General features: G+C 60.3%; 1 protein-coding gene across 1 annotated transcript; it reads left to right on the forward strand.

The window, feature by feature from the left end:
- Window positions 1-353: 353 nt before the first annotated feature.
- ADCK5 (aarF domain containing kinase 5) lies at window positions 354-16,580 on the forward strand. Its single transcript, XM_065895297.1, has 15 exons — window positions 354-365; window positions 8,200-8,303; window positions 8,791-8,940; window positions 14,129-14,204; window positions 14,318-14,518; window positions 14,608-14,748; window positions 14,827-14,940; window positions 15,018-15,149; window positions 15,218-15,301; window positions 15,385-15,466; window positions 15,544-15,622; window positions 15,713-15,804; window positions 15,866-16,118; window positions 16,209-16,325; window positions 16,410-16,580. The coding sequence occupies exons 1-15, from the start codon at window positions 354-356 to the stop codon at window positions 16,513-16,515; spliced, it is 1,743 nt and encodes a 580-aa protein (XP_065751369.1). The 3' UTR covers window positions 16,516-16,580.
- Window positions 16,581-16,690: the final 110 nt, after the last annotated feature.

Genomic DNA, 16,690 nt, shown 5'->3' on the forward strand with positions numbered 1-16,690 from the left:
CTCAGCTTCCGCCCGTTCTGTGAGCTCCTGGGCAACAGGTGAGCTGACCTCCCCGAGCCTCACTTCTATCGGGGGTGGGAAAAGACACCAGCGGCAGGAACCGATGGCGTGCCGGCCGGAGGGACTCGCCGCGGTCCTCAGCCTTCACGGGGGCCGGTCCTTGCCGTAAAGCCAGGTCGCCGGGGGCCGCCAGGGGGTGCTGCTCAGCCGCGGCCGCGGGCCCGCTCGGGGCATGGCCTCCAGTTCCCGCCCACTGGGGCGGTGCGCGCGTGCGCACTGCGCCCCGCCCGCAGGGACTGCTGGGCCGGCGACGCGAGTGTGCGGCCAGCGGGAGCGGAGCTGCGGCCCCGAAGATGTGGAGACCTGTGAGCCCCCCGCGCGCCCGCGCCCCTCCCGCGGCCCGGCCGGGACCCGCAGGGCCCCGAGACCCTGCCCCCAGAGGTCCTCTCGCCCGACAGGGACCCTCAGGGCTCTAGGAGGAGCCCGTCACAGCCCTCAGGCGTCCTGTCCTTCGGGCCCCCGCTTCAGCCCCCAGGCCCTGTGGGGAGATGCCGGGAGCCACTGGAGAGGCTGCCTTCCCGACGCACCCCACAGCCCCCCTTCTCCTCAGAAGCACGTTCTCCCTGGTGGAGCCTTGTCTCAGAGGCGGCCTCTCCAAAGCGCCTCCAAGCCCGCGAGGGATGACCCTCTAGTCCCCTCACGGGCTCCCCTCCCCAGGGAGACACTGTCCCGAGGCGACTGCCCAGCGCCTGACCCCTCCTCCCGCCCCGTGTCTCCCTTAGACCCGTCGCTGCTGCAGACTCTGCCAGAATCCCAGACCGGATCCCCCGTCTTTCCTTCTACCTGCTCCCTTGGGCACCCTTTTCGCCTGGTCACCAACCCCCACGCCCTGGGTCATCCTGGGCTGACAGCTGCCCCCCTGCTTCTGGGGAGACAGAGGACTTTGGGGGCTGGGAGGGGCGCAGAGCCACCCCTCCTCCCACCCTGTCTCCGAAAGCCCCTCTCAGGCCTTCCTAGGCTTCTGCCTGGCCCGGGGCTGCCCTCCTGGCTCAAGCTTCTTTTGATCCTGAACGTGGCAGCTGACTTTCCAGTTTTTCTCCTGGTCGGGCCTCCCCGTTTTATCGCGTCTCTGCAGTTTGGATTAGCACCTTTCAAACCGGGTGTCATAGTCATTGACCCAGATCTTAGCCACTCCCTCCCCGGGAATCTAGCCCTTTTTTCCTGTGGTTGGTCTAGAGCTGAAGAGACTGAGGGGGGCTCATCACCGTTTCAACTTGGAATTTTCTGTAGACCTTGTCTTTTCCTAATAAGCCTAGCCTTGTGGGTTTAGGTATTAATACAAATAAACGCCCATGACCTTTTGTGGCTGGCAGTGAACAGCTCTGTTACATGGGGGTGTTTCATGGGCTGAGATGGTGAAGCAGTCTGAGAGTAAGTCTGAGAGTCAGGCAGAGAGACGCTGAGTTGGTCTTTTATAGTTTTTTTATCTTTTTATAGTTTATAAAGCTGCTTCACACAGTCAGTTCACTCAATCCTCCAGGCGGCTTTAGCCCCTGATGAGGAGATGCCCATGACCAGTAAGTGGAGCAGGGCCCAGTAGCCTTGTAAGTCCTGACTGGTGTTGAGAAGGTCACAGACCCTTGGAAAAGAAAAGGACAGGGCATTCGTGGTCATCTCCGCCACCTCTTCTGGGCCCAGATTCCCAGTCTCTCTCTTCCTAACCGTGAGAACGTTTCTGTGCTTTGGCTTCCTCTCCTGGTGTGGGCGCAGGGCTGTTGACCTCACCGTTAAACCGCTCAGGTTCTTGTCACCTCTTTGTAGTTTCTGTTTCAGGCCTCATGAGACTCAGCAGTTGGCTGGGGGCTGGTTTATCCTGCAGTGACCTTTCACCTTCCTCCTAATCTGCTGTGTCTAATCAGTAGTGTGTTAGAAAAACAGACAGCTCAGCTTGTGCCTAAGACGGGAGTGCTGTGTTGAAGCACACACAAAGTTTGTGAGGGTTGTAGCATCTATCCGAGTGTTACTACTCGAGCTCTTTCTGCTACTTTGTAGATTGTTAGCTGAGTTCCAGATGGGCACTCTGTTTCTGCTGACCGACTGTTCAGGCACTCTTAAGAAAGCGCTAGAGGCTGGGGTAGAGGAGGCCCATCTCATCTTGTCCCAGCTGGGAGGCTTTTGGAGTGAGAGGGGTGCTGGGACAACCCCTATAAGCCAGGACCGCCCCAGGATAGCCGCGTGCGTGGTCACCCTGGTGAGAAGGCACGGTGTGCGGGAGTGTGCCTGGGGACCCACAGCCCTCTCTACACATGTTTCCTGCCACGCTGTGGTGCCTGAGCTCTGGGTATGGTTTGGGTTACGTGTAATGTGGTGGAAACCGTGCCGGACTGGTTCTTGGAAGGTCTGGCTGCAGGCTCTGCCCCACATTTATAGCTACGTGACCTCGTTGGGCTTCAGGGATGTCTCCTCTGTGATGGGGACATTTGGGGAGTCGCTGGGCACCCCGGCTGGAATGAGCCAGGCACACTGGGGGCCCTGTGGGCACTCTGGCGTCGTCAGCAGGAGGCCTCATCCTTGGAGGCCGGCCCAGGGCCAGGCTGCGGTCGGGGCTGGGGCAGTCTCTCGCCTGACCGTGGCCTTCGCCCTGTTGCTCAGTGACATCCTCGCTTGGGCCGTGTGGGGTTCTGGCTCACTCACCGTTTATCTTAATTCAGCGAGCATTCATGGAGTTACTGCTTTATCTTAGAAAGCACAGGGCTAGTCGAAGTACAGAGATGATTGACTGGTGGGCCCTCCTCAGGCTGGTGGAGAGAAAGACCGCGAACTACCAGGCACAGTCCTGTGTGATAACGACAGTGGGAGAGGGATGGGGGGGATGGTAACCGTGGTGAATCAGGGTGAGGGAAGGGCCTTCTAGGCAGAAGGGCAGCCTGGGGAGCAGGCCTGGCCAGGCTCTGCGCGGCTCTCCAAGGTCTGCCAGAGGGATGTTTATCCCAGGAGAGTGAGTGAGGAGTCAGTGCTGGGAATGATGAGCTGCAGCCAGAGCTCCTGCTGCAGTGGTGGCTTCTCAGAAAACAACAGAAGACTGTTACGGGGGCTGTGGTCAGGGGCGCTTACTTTTCTGGCCGTGCCCCCTCGGCATCGGCCGTGTGTTCGGAGGCTGTGGACTCTGGTCCTCAGCTTCCCTACCAGAGCCCCTGCTGGTGGTGGATAGTGGTTAGGAGGCTGCGGGCGCAGCTGGGGCCCCGTGCCCTAGAAGATTCAGCTTCAGTGTCCTCCTGTAAAAGAACTGTAGGTTTTAACATGATCGTGATGTGTCAACTTATTTGTCAGTTAGGTGACTTTTTCCCTCACCAGACCCTTCCTACTAATGGCTCAGGGGGACAGTGTGCTCCGCCCTATGGCTGTCAGGACCTGCCGCCTGGGGAAGGAAAGGGTGACGACTGGGGCAGCGGTTTGACTCGGGCTCCACCCCCAGATTCACCAGGCATTTCTGCTGTGGACCACGTGAGGAAATATGTGTGAAAGTCCCGCCGTCAGAAATGCCCACCTTTTGTTGAACACCTGTTAGGTGTCAGACCCTGAGCGAGGTACTTTTTTTCTACCGTGTTTTTTCTAGCCTGGCGAGGTGTCAGTGGGGATTCGCCCCCAGGCAGAAGGTAAAGGTTGGTGAGGCTTGCGGGCCGGGCCTGTGTTGCTGCAGTGCAGCGCTCGGCCCTCGTGGGCTCTGCCCGACTCCACGGCACCCCGTCAGCACGAGGGTGCTGAGTTCTGTGCCTTTCCACTGGGGTCACCAGAAAACCGGCTGGGGCTGCACACGCTTCTCCGCTGGGGTGTCCTCATCGTGTGCCCCTCAGGGTCTCCCTGATGGACTCTGGTCTTTCCCCAGGCGGCAGGGCTTGGAGGGTGAGCCCTCTCTCAGGGGCGCCCTCCTCGCCCGCAGTCTTCTGCTGCTTCTAAGTCAGACATACGCAGACCACGTGTGCGGGGCCTCTGGGGGAGGAGGTGTAATGTTGGGTCCAGCCGTGGTCTTGGAGCAGCTGTGCCCGGGCTCTGGGAGTGACAGCCCCTGCCAGCCCTCATCTCAGCGTTGGCGCCCGCAGCCTCTTGACTCTGCCCCTCCAGGTCGTTGGCACGTTGGCTAGAATAACTCGTGGACCTGTCCTTTCTTTCCTTCTGAATGTAATCATCATCAATCAGCTTTGGCCATTTTCCTTCTCTGTCTCAGGGTGCAGTCCCCATGGGACTTTGCAGCAAGGCCCACTCTGCTGCCCGTCCACTTCAGTAGCTGAGCATTTCCTCATATCTGTGTATAATCTACCCCAAGCTTTTCATAAGTTGCTCCCTGACTCATGATGGTTTGACTTACGAGTTTTCAACTTTACGATGCTGCAAAAGTGATACACATTCAGTAGAAACCATGCTTCGAATTTTGAATTTTGATCTTTTCCTGGACCAGCGATGCAGGGTGGATACTCTCTCCTGATGCTGGGCAGTGGCAGCCGCAGCTCCCCAGCAGCCCCGAGGTCACAAGGGTGCACAGCGGTGCCCTGACAGCCGTTCTGTATTCACTTTCAATCAATTACATGAGATAGTCCACATTTTAGTATAAAACAGGCTTTGTGCTAGATGGTTTCGCCCACTTGTAGGCTAATGTGAGTGTTGTGAGCACGTTTCAGGAAGGCCAGGCTGAGCTGTGACGTTCGTTAGGTTCAGTGTATTAAATGCATTTTCGACCTATGATATTCTCGGCTTACAGTGGGTCTAGCCCTAACCCTAACCCCATCGTAAGTCGAGGAGGGTCTGTAGTCTCTCTTCTGGGCTAAACAAACCCTTTTTTCCTTCTGAAAAAGCAGGGGGCAGCTGACGATCCTTCAATATAAATAGTTGGACTTCCCTGGTGGCGCAGTGAATAAAACTCCATGCTCCGAATGCAGGGGGCCTGGGTTCGATCCCTGGTCAGGGGACTAGATCCCACATGCATGCCACAACTAAGGAGCCCTGGAGCTGCAACTAAGGAACCCACCTGCCGCAACTAAGACCTGGTGCAACCAAATAAGTAAATACAATATAAATAGTTTAGTTCAACCCAGCAAATACGTCCTTCTTGTTAGGTGGGGTGGTCTGCAGAGCAAGGGGGGCAGGGTTGTTGGGAGGAGGGTTAGGGCATTGGGGACCAGCGGGCAGCTTAGTGCAGTGAGGAGGGCCTAGCAGCCGGTAGCTTCAGCGTGTGCCTCCGCCTGCCCTGCCCGCTGGGCTGGACATTGCTCGAGGGCTTTGCAGATGTCAGCTCACTCACCCTCACTTCAGCAGTACAGCAGTCCCCACCTTACAGACAGGGAAACTGAGGCACAGAGGGAAGGCACTTACCCACGCTGCATGACTGGTAAGTGCTGGAGCCCAGATTCCAGCTCCAGCCCCAGAAGTCTGGCTCCAGGTTCTACTTGAGTCTCTGGGGTGGGGCCTTCCAGTGTCTGGTGTTGAGTGGTATCCCTGGCCTCTACCCCCTACATGCCAGGAGCACCCCTCCCCAAAGTTGTGACAACTAGGAGTGTCTCCAGACAGTGCCAGGTTTGCCTGTCCTGTACCAGCTACCTCGCCTTCCACATGCCGCCTTCCTGATAGGACTCTGAGAGTATAGCAGATGCATTGCACCTTTGATCATGAAAACATTTACACATAGGGACAAGCTGACAGCGTGGTCCCAGAGAGTTAATTATCCAGATGCCACCACCTAGATCTACCCATTATTAACATTTTGCCCTAGTGGGTCTATTTCTATATGAAAATATATATTTTGTTATTGTTGGATCATTTGAAAGTAAGTCACAGACATTTTGACACATAATCTCTAAATACTTCAGTGTGCGTCCCCTAAACAAGGATATTGTGTAGCCACGGTAACCGTCAGGCCTAAAAATCGTAATTTTTGTGTTCCCTGGTGTCTGGGGTCCCTCACATGTTTCATAGGTGCTTTCTTTAAGATTGAGGTTTAGTCAGGGTTCATGCTTTGCACTTGGTGCAAAGTCATCCCACGTTTTTTCTCGTGACTTTTTTTTTTAACTTGTAAGGAAAAATTGCAAATATTTACAAAAGTAGAGAAAACTGATCAATGACGGTGCCGGGCACCAGTAGTTCTCAATGCGTGGATGCTAATGCCTTTCTGGAGAGGCCGGGCTGCTGTTTAGAGACACCCCAGGCCCGGGAATTCTCAGGGTCACTGATGACGAACGAGGAGCCCCAGGGCTGGTAGCTGCTGGCTGTTGTCATTTCTTATTCCGTGGGCTCGTGATCTCGCTGAGAAGACCAGAATCGCGGCAGAACGCTCGCTGGCCAGAGGAGCAGGCAGCTGGTGTGTGGGGCGTCCCGGCCTCGGCCGTCTTGCCTGGTTCCTCACGCTGGCCCTGAACCTACCCGCCCCCCCAGCCCCCAGGCCACAGCTCCGCCTTGAGCTCCAGCCCCCTCCCAGGCTGACCACTCCAGCGTACGCCCCCCCCCACCCCGCCCCGGCCCCCGCTACAGCTCACTTTACTGCCCACCCTTTTCTGTCTGGGTGCCCCTCCCCACCTCTGACCACACATTATGTTCTCCAGTCACAAGCCGCACGGGCCTGTCTCCTCCCCAGCAACGCCCCCCAGTGTCCGGGTGGAAGACCCACTTGCTGCCAGGCCGCAGGGTCCCTGACGCCCCCTCGCCTGGTTGCTGCCCCTGCGTGCGGTGCGCGGGCCCCACCACTAGGGTCTGGCTTGGGACACAGCCAGGGCTGTGGGCTCAGAGAGTGGGGGAAGGCGGGCCTGCCGGAGACGGGGCCAGAGCCAGAGGAGGGCAGCAGGGATGCGGGCAGGAGCGTTCTGCCTGTGGTCCTTGGTCGCACGTGGCCCCTCACGGGCAGGGTGTGTTTGGTGGGTGTGTGGGGTACAGTGAGGGGTCTGGACACCTCGCAGAGAGCAGGCAGCGCCGGGCAGCCAGGCAGGGCTGCCTGAGGGGGAGACCCAGTGTGGAGCGCCCCCCCACGCCTGCTGGCACCGCAAACCCTTGTCATCTGTGAGGTGGGAGGTGGCTGGGGTCCCAGCCTGCAGCCGCTGTGTGTGCCATGCCCCAGGCCAGGTCAGGTCGTGTGGGCCAGGTAGGGGGGCAGCGGGGTGGACAGCAGGCTGGGCTGCCCTCTGGCACGGAAGGCCTGGGGCTCTGCATGCCTGAGTCCACCCGCCACTGCCTCTTTTGCCTTTGCGGGGCCTTCCTTGAGGATCTGCCCTTGCTGTGTGTGGCCTTATGGGGTGGAACTTCCTGTCCTGTCTCCTCTTGGGACAGCAGGTCATGGACCTTTTCCTTTGACTTTTGTGTTGTTCTGCATCCTCGAAATCGCCTTCAGGGCTGTGTGCTTTGGCCAGAAAGTGATTGGAAAGTCAGTTCCCTATTTGGCCCATAATAATAATACTACCATTCATGATAGCAGTGTTAACGTCTGTGTTGTGGGCTATGACTTACTTTGCACAATCTTTTTTTTCCCTAAAAACTGAGAATTTGGAGCTGGGGAGTCTGTGGTTGAGGAACTCTTTAAGGTCTTATTCAAATAAGATTGGGAGACCAAGGCTGCCAGTGAGGGTAGAGGAGCCGCGATGTTTCTTCCGCGGCCCCTGAGACAGCGCAGCATGTTGGCCTGTCTCCCTGGCACTTTGCTTCTCTACCTGTCCCTCCCTCCTCCAGGCAGAAGCTTTCCAGGTCTGACCGCTGGGGGCTCAGCAAACACAGGTTCCTTGTGCCCCCTTCGGCTTTCGGAACAGGCACCACCCCGAGGCCCTCTGCCTCCTTTCTGATCGTGTGGTGAAGCATTCTAGACCCTTCCTTGGGAGGCCGCTGGTCTCGGCAGCGGGAAATAGGAAACGAGGGCTCTCGGGGCCCAGCAGAGTGTTAGGGGCAGGGACCGAGGGGCGTTTCCAGTGGCCTGTGGAGGGGCTTCCGAGGAGGACGCCCCATGTGCAGTTGCACGTAGCCTTCCCTTCCCTTCCCTTCCGAGAGCCTTGCTCTTAACCCGGCGGCGTCTCTGCCTCCCCGCGTCAGACACGCGAGGGCCCAGGAAGCACCAGTGCTCTTCAGCGACGTGCCTGGGGCGGGGGCGGGGGGGTGGGGGTGGTCCCTGCCTGTGTAAGGCCGGGGGGGCATGTTCCTGCACCAACCCTGTGCCCTCTGCTCACTTCGCAGTCCCAGCTCTGCCACTTCCACTCGGCCCTGCTGCAGGGCAGGCTGAAGCCCTGGCCATCCCCCACCGCCTTCTTCAGGAGAAACCTCGGGGCACCGCCTGCAAGGTGGTGAGTTGGCCACGGGCGCCCTCCAGAGCATGTGCCCCTCATCAGGAGAGGCGACCTCCGCTGGGGGGCCGTGCCTTCTCTACGCCACCCGCAAGACGGGACGCACCTGCTCCCACGTGCAGTGCGCTGGCCGCCCCACCGCCAGGGTCCTGGCCTGGGCCTCGGCCAGAGCTGTGGGCTCAGAGAGTGGGGGAGGGCGGGCCAGAGCGAGAGCGGGAGCAAGGGGTCGGAGGGCCGAGTGGGCAGCGGGCAGGATGGAGCCCGCTTGGAGCCCTGGGGTCTGGGGGTCTGTGGGGCTCAGGCGAGGTGACTCGGACCCGGAGGTCAGAGAGCACTGCAGTGACCACACAGGCGTCCGGAGTCGGTGCTGCCTGCCGAGGTCCTGGTGAGGCTGCAGCGGCTATGGGCTGGGCCCGGAGAGCCAAGGCCGGAGGGGCCGGGGCGGACGGGAAGTAACCCAGGCTGTGCGCCTGTCGTCTTCCAGGCCCTCGAGACCGCAGCCCCTGTGGAAGAAGGCACTCTCCGCCACGGTGCTGGGGGTGCCCCTGCTCCTCGGGGCGAGGTACCTCATGGCTGAGCCACAGGAGAGGAGGCGGATGCGGCTCGTGGTGGACGGCATCGGGCGCTTCAGCAGGTAGGGGGCCAGCAAGGTGGCGGCTTCTCCCCACTGCCTCCCATCCTCAGGCGTGTGGGGCCTTGTGCGGGGGCTGGGAGGGGCAGCAGGGTTTTGCTGGGAACTCTGAAGCTGCCTTCCAGGGATCTCTTGTGCTGCCCGGTGGGGCAGCCGAGCGCTGCGGGGCCCACGCCATCCACGCTGGGCACGGCCTCCGCAGACCCCACCTCAGGCCTCCGCCTCCTCTCCCTTCGGGCTGCCCACCACTCCCAAGGAGAGTTGGCATATCCAGACGGAGAATTTGGGGCTCACGGGGGTGGGGGCTCACAGGGGAGGACTGCCTCTCGCCTCCACTCCCAGTGTCCTGGACTAGTGACGGGCCTTGTTGGTCATTGGCGTCCAGGGCGCCTTAAGCAGAAGGGTCTCTCATACTCCTGTATCTCCCGGGACAGGATTCTGGGGGTGTGGGGCGGTCTTCCCATTGGAGCAGCTTGGGCAGGCATTCCTGCTCCAGTCAGATCCAGGAATTCCTACAGCCACAGGGTCTTGAGAGCTAGTTCTTGGCACTGAGTGAAACTTCAGCTTACCCAAACCCATGGTTGGACTGGGGGTGCACGATTGCCTGGGGAGAGGGCTCACATGAGACCTTGGTTGAGGAGGCCGCTGCATGTGTCCTGCTCTGCCAGCTCTGAGCTCCTGCTGCCCTCTGGGAGCCTGGGTCGGTTTCCCAGGGCAGGCTCGGCATGCCAAGGACTTGGGGCACTTGGCCGAAGCTTTGCTGAAATTTACCCCAGTGGCAGCCGTAGGTGGGCAGATGGCCAAACGCTTTACCTCATTCCATCTTCGGGATGAAACAAGGCCTTCTGTCTTCAGCTCGCTGGCAGCGGCTGTACCCACGCCGTCTTCCAGGGTGGTGGTTTGATGGGTTTGCCTGGAGCTCCCAGTTGCCCTCCTGGGCAGGTTCTAGGCAGTGGCCTCTGTGTCCTGCAGGGTTTCCCAGTCTCCACAGCCTAGAGATTGATGAGGGCAGAGCCTGGGGTTGGCTCTCCTGTGGCTTTCCACCATGAGGGACCGCACAGGACCGGTGGGGACTGTCCCCAAGCAGCCTGGTTCTGAAGATCACACTGAGCAGGTCTGGGCCATCTCACCTTCTGCTGCTGCGTATGCGCTGCTGTTTCCCAGCATTAGATACCCCGTGGCAGACTCGGTATACCCCTGCCTTCTCCACTTCCCTCCTGAAAAGGGTATTTTCACAGCTTGCTTTCAGAGGCTGAGCTAGAGCTATTTTCCCAACAATCTGTGCGGTCTCGTCAGCTCTCAGCCCTAACAGTTGCCAGGACAGGCAGGCCTGATGGAGCACCCCTGGCTGGGCGCAGGGTGACCACGGGGCCTCTGGAGACCTCGGGGCCTCTGGAGACCTCGGGGCCCACAGCGCGTCCTGGGTAACAGGGCAACGTACGTGCAGGAGCCCAAGGAAGGAGCGTGGGTGGTGAGTAATTCAGGACCAGCTCGCCCAAGGGCAGCGGGGCTCATCCTGTTGTGGGAGGGGAGACCAGAATGTACCACACACGCCCAGGCTCACTCACAGGGGCTGGGGTGGTGGAGGGTGGCATCGGGGTCCATTTCTGCCCCCACCCCTTACTTAATTTTAACTTTTAAAAATCCTGTGGGCTTTTTGTGGACACAATTTCAAATGTCCAAAGAAGTTGGACTGATAACAAAAAAGAACTCTTTTCTTTTTGAAACATTGACAAATAAGTTGTCAACATGCCCCATTACTCCTGAAACCTTGAGTTATTTCCTAAACAAGGACATTCTCCTCCACAGCCACAATCAGGAAACTGACACATTGTGACCCTCTAACCCTCAGACCCTGTGTTACCAGGTGCCCCAGTAACAACCTTTTCAGCCCCAGGACCCCACCTGGGCCCATGTCAGTCTCCAGTCTGGAAGAGTCCTAATTGTCTCCTCAGCTCTCATGGCTAAACTCGAGGTCAGGGCATGGCCCCCCAGACCCCCACTTGCCCAGGGCGTCTGACACCAGCTGCAGGTTCCAGCGTCCCCATGGGTTCCCTCACCTCAAACCACTGGCTACAAATTGGGGGGTCCCCACAGACTCCCTCAGTTTTGATAGTTTCCTAGGACAACTCAGGAGATACTGTACTTATATTATGGTGTTATCTTAGCAGAGAGATAAAGTCAGAATCAGCAAAAGGAAGAGATGCCCAGGGTGAGGTGAGGTCTGGGAGGGTCCTAGCCTCAGAACTTCATGTCCTCTGACACATCCCCCGCCTCTCATCCCCCTCTGACAGTACACGTGGGTCACCCCCAAGCTTTGGTGTCCAGAGTTTCATCTCATAGCCCTGATTGATTGAAGACCCTGAACTCTAATCCCGCGGTTGTCCTTTCTGGCTGGCAGAGCCCCTCCCTGGTTTGAACCGTCAAGGCTGTTATGCGGCTCCGATGCTGCCGTCACTCAGGAAATCTCATGGGTTTAGAGGCACCTCCCAGGAGCTGGGTAACGTTAATCCTTCGTCACATGATGACCTTGACATGTTTGTGGGCAGCTAGGCCATAATATTGTACAACAGGGGTCAGCAGACTCTGGCCCTGTGCCAAATACAAGGGTCAGAGGTGCTGCCTGTTCTATAAATAGAGCTCCTTGGAGCGGCAGCCACGCCCCCCTCACCCTCCTGAGGCTGCCCCTAAGACCCAAAGTATTTATTGTCTAACGTTTTCAAGAAAAATTTTGCCGAGCCCTGATGTGGGTGTGTCTGATGTTTACTCCCAGTTTGTCCCATTGTTTCGCTCTTTGCTTCCCTTGTCCTTTGATGTGGGTGCCTGTGCCCCTTGCCCCTCCGTCGCTAGTTTAGCGTCCCCAGTACTTCTCGGGTGAACTCATTCCTACCTCTCAGCTGTCCCATCCACGCTGAGGGCTTGTGTTCCACCATAAGGGATGCTTGCGTCAGTCTGGACGGGGACATTTTACTCCGAGGGCTGCTGTCACTCAGCATCAGTGCTGTGTAGTTGCTGAGACTGGGTTTGGCTCATAGGAGGAGCCCCTCCGCCTGGCTTTTAGGACCCTTCTCTCACTTTTTTTTTATTTTTAATATTTATTTATTTATTTAGGCTGCACCGGGTCTTAGTTGCAGCACACAGGATCTTTAGTTGCGGCACGCAGACTCTTAGCTGTGGCATGCGTGCAGGATCTAGTTCCCTGACCAGGGATGGAACCCGGGCCCCCCGCGTTGGGAGCACGGAGTCTTAACCGCTGCAGCACCAGGGAAGTCCCCCTCACCCTTCTCTCTTTAAAAAAAAAAATTTGTTTATTTTTGGCTGTGTTGGGTCTTCATTGCTGTGCGCGGGCTTTTCTATAGTTGCGGCGAGCAGGGGCTACTCTTCGTTGCGCTGTGCGGGCTTCTCATTGCGGTGGCTTCTCTTGTTGTGGAGCATGGGCTCTAGGCACGTGGGTTCAGTAGTTGCAGCATGCAGGCTCAGTAGTTGTGGCTCGCGGGCTCTAGAGCGCAGGCTCAGTAGTTGTGGCGCACGGGCTTAGTCGCTCTGCGGCATGTGGGATCTTCCCAGACCAGGGCTCAAACCTGTGTCCCCTGCATTGGCAGGCGGATTCTTAACCGCTGAGCCACCAGGGAAGCCCCTGACCCTTCTCTTGTAATCTCCAGCATCTGACTGTAAATTGTTTCAAACGTACAGCAGAGCTGGTGAGTCTGGCTTTTATCGATAGCATCTCGGAACCCTTCCAATGCCCTCCGTCCTTTGAGCATTTTACTCCAGCTGGCAGCACAGTCACTCCAGGCTCAGCCTTGGAAGCAGCCAGTCTCCCGATGGTTCTTCGGGATGGAGCAGGGGCTCGGGGGCCACGGTGAGGATGCCGGTGTGCTCGCCACTCTGGGCTGTCTGCCCCAGACTCCTCCATGGACAAGGGCTGCGGGTGTGCGCGCGTGTGTGGCTGTGAGCACACACGCCCAGGGCTATATGTTTGCTTCTGTGGCCAGCCATCGACGGCAAACCCGCTCTTCCATTTCCCACACGGGTCATTCTGGTTTTCTCCCTTTCTGTGTCTGTAACTCCTTCTCCAACTGGGAGAAGCCCGGCTCCCCTTGTCCCTAATTTACTGACCTATTAGCTAGGCCACCCCGAGTATAGCCATCACCCCGCTGCCGTCACCTGCACCCCTACCCTCACTCCTGTGCAGACCTTGCATTAGCTTTTGGACGAATTATTCAGGAAGGAGGGCAGCTCCTCTTTGGGTCTTGGGGTGCTCAGAGAAATCCTGTCTCCTTGCTCACCCTGCCTCACACAGACAGCCCTGTTTGCTTCCTGTGTCAGGCTGGGGTGGGTGGGACAGACCCGGTTCGTGGCACTCAGTCTGGGCTGACCTCATTGCTCTAAGACACCGGTCTCTACAGCTGCTGGGAGGGCAGGGAGCCTGTGCAGGATCTGGCAGCCTCTTCCTTGCCACCTTTTCATCCTGGCCCCTCGTGGCGGAGGGGCTGGAACAGGATATGCTGGGGCGGGCGGAGGCTTGGCCTGCACCGGGGCCCCGAGAAGCAGGAGCCCCACACCCTGCTCGTGACGGTTTGAGGGGCTGGGGTCTGCGGCACTGGAGGCCTGGATTCTGGTCCTGGATCCTCCCCTCTCCAGACCCAGGGCCGCCTTGTCCGTAGCCTGGGGTGTGGGAGTGAGCGAGGACCCCTGCCCACACCAGAAGGCCTGGGCCTGCGGGACTTCCCAGGGCCGTGCCCTCAGCCAGGAGAGCAGGCCCCAGCTCTGGGGTTTGAGCCCCAGGGGCTCCTGTCCACTCCAGTCGGAGTGCAGAGGAGACAGGACCAGTGATGCAGGGGGGCCTGAGCGAGGGCATGTCCACAGACGGAGCAGCCATTGCAGCTGTGCTAGCTCGTGGATGGATTTTCTTGTGTAACAAGTGTTATCAAAGGATGAAAAGAGCACACCCGCTTGTTAGGGCCCGAGGCCCCCGTTCCCGTCCCAGGCGCCCCTGGGTGCACGTTCAGGGGCTGAGGGGTGGTGTGGATGCAGGATGCCCAGTCCACAGCCCAGCGGCTGAGACTGACCTGCTAGCCACGCAGTCCCGAGAGCCCAGCAGCCCCGCCAGGTGCTCACAGCGGTCCGGGGTGCTGGCGGGGATCTGAGGCGAGTGCCCGCTGGGGCTGAGGGCAGCCTGTGCCCACAGGTCTTTGAGGGTCGGCCTGCAGATCTCCCTGGACTACTGGTGGTGCACAAATGTCGTCCTGCGAGGGGTGGAGGAGGTTTGTTCCTGCGTCCTGGCCTGGCTGGTCCTGGCCTGCGGCCTGCGGGGATGGGGGTGCCCAGGTGGAGGTGCCCGCCCGCCCCCATCCCTTCCCTCTATACCTGTGGTCAGAACAGCCCGGGGTACTTGGAGGTGATGTCTGCATGTCACCAGCGGGCGGCTGACGCCCTGGTGGCTGGGGCCATCAGCAACGGGGGCCTCTACGTGAAGCTGGGCCAGGGGCTGTGCTCCTTCAACCACCTGCTGCCCCCCGAGTACATCAAGACACTGCGGGTGCTGGAGGACAGGGCTCTCACGCGGGGCTTCCGGGAGGTGAGCCCTTCTCGCGGGACCGTGGAGGCAGGAAGCAGCCGCAGGCTGCTCCGAGCCACGCCCCCCACCCCACCCCGCTGTCCTGCCAGGTGGACGAGCTGTTCCTCGAAGACTTCCGGGCCCCGCCCCACGAGCTCTTCCAGGAGTTTGACTACCAGCCCATCGCGGCGGCGAGCCTGGCCCAGGTGCACCGCGCCAGGCTGCACGACGGCACCGTGGTGGCCGTGAAGGTACGCGGGGCCCCCGCGGGGCGCCGCGGGGGGCACCCGGGCGCCGGTGGCCAGTCCTCCCTGCAGCCTCCCGTGCAGGTGCAGTACATCGACCTGCGGGACCGCTTCGACGGCGACATCCACACCCTGGAGCTCCTGCTGCAGCTCGTGGAGCTCATGCACCCCAGCTTCGGCTTCAGCTGGGTCCTCCAGGTAACCGTGGGGGCCCGAGGGGGCCGGGGGTGGGCCGCCTCCTGACCTGGACCTCCAGCTGCCCCTGTGGCCCCCAGGACCTGAAGGGGACCCTGGCCCAGGAGCTGGACTTTGAGAACGAGGGCCGCAATGCCGAGCGCTGTGCACGGGAGCTGCAGCACTTCCGCTATGTCGTGGTGCCACGCGTGCACTGGGACGTGTCCAGCAAGGTGGGCTGGGTCCCCTCCTGGGCGGGGATGTGCAGGCCTGCTGAGCCGAGACACCTGTCCTCTCCCAGCGCGTGCTGACGGCGGAATTCTGTGAGGGCTGCAAGGTCAACGACGTGGAGGCCATCAAGACCATGGGGCTGGCAGTGCGGGATGTGAGTGCTGCGGGCCCGGGGCGGGGGAGGGTGCGTGCGCTGTGGGCCCAGAAATGATGGCCTGCGGCCTGTCCTGTCCCCAGGTCGCAGAGAAACTGATCCAGGCCTTTGCCGAGCAGATATTTTACACAGGCTTCGTCCACTCCGACCCCCACCCTGGCAATGGTAGGCAGAGGCCGCAGGGGGTGGGAGTCGGGTCTGGGGTCGGGGTGCGGCGGTGAGACGGCGTGCCCTGTCCCTAGTCCTGGTGCGGAAAGGCCCCGATGGTAAGGGACAGCTGGTGCTGCTGGACCACGGGCTGTACCAGTTCCTGGATGAGAAGTAAGCTGGGGGTGCGGGGGCTGGGTGGGCACACCCCGCCCTGCAGGCCGGCCTCCCCCCCCCCCCCCCGCTCATTGCTGGGCCCCCCAGGGATCGGTCAGCCCTGTGCCAGCTGTGGCGGGCCGTCATTCTGAGGGACGAGGCTGCCATGAAGGCGCACGCGGCCGAGCTCGGGGTGCAAGGTGAGGCCGGGGTGGGTGTGAGGCGAGGAGGGGGGCACAGCCCTGGCTCAGGCCCCCCCAGACTACTTCCTGTTCTCCGAGGTGCTCATGCAGCGGCCTGTGCGCCTGGGGCAGCTGTGGCGCTCACACCTGCTGAGCCGCGAGGAGGCGGCCTACATGCAGGACATGGCGCGGGAGCACTTCGAGGAGGTCATGGCCGTGCTCAAGGCCCTGCCGCGGTCCATGCTGCTCGTGCTACGCAACCTCAACACCGTGCGCGCCATCAACACCGCCCTGGGCGCCCCAGTGGACCGCTACTTCCTCATGGCCAAGAGGTGCCCGCCCCCACCCCACGCGTGCGCACGGGAGGGGGGCGGAGCCAGGAGGCGGGGCTGACGGCCTGTCGGTCGGTGGTCTCTGTGCAGCGCGGTCCGGGGCTGGAGCCGCCTGGCGGGCGCCCCGTGCCAGAACACCTATGGTGCCAGCCTCCTGCGCCACATCAGGGTCATCTGGGAGTCGTTAAAGTTTGAAGTGGCCCTGAGGTGAGCAGGCGCGCGGGGTCCGAAGGGCGGGTAGCCAGGGCCCACCCCCCACCAACCTGCGACCCCTGGATTCCCCCACCCCAGGCTGGAGACCCTGTCGATGCGGATCACTGCCCTCCTGGTCCGAGTCCTGGTCCACCTGGGCCTCATGCCCAAGACCAAGGGGCTGTACGAGTACCTGGAGATCTAGGGAGCCCCGGCAGGAGGACCACAGAGCTCGCCCCACCGCAGGCTGAGGGGCCGGCCAGGGCCAAGGCACAGACGCCTAAGAAAGGCCTGGGGGCGCTGGAGTGACTGTGGCCTGGAGCCGGGCCTGCAATGACCACATGCTCTTCTCAAATCAAACAAACGTTTTTCTTTGTGTT

Source organism: Phocoena phocoena, chromosome 17 (assembly GCF_963924675.1).
Source record: "Phocoena phocoena chromosome 17, mPhoPho1.1, whole genome shotgun sequence".
Lineage (NCBI taxonomy): Eukaryota > Metazoa > Chordata > Mammalia > Artiodactyla > Phocoenidae > Phocoena > Phocoena phocoena.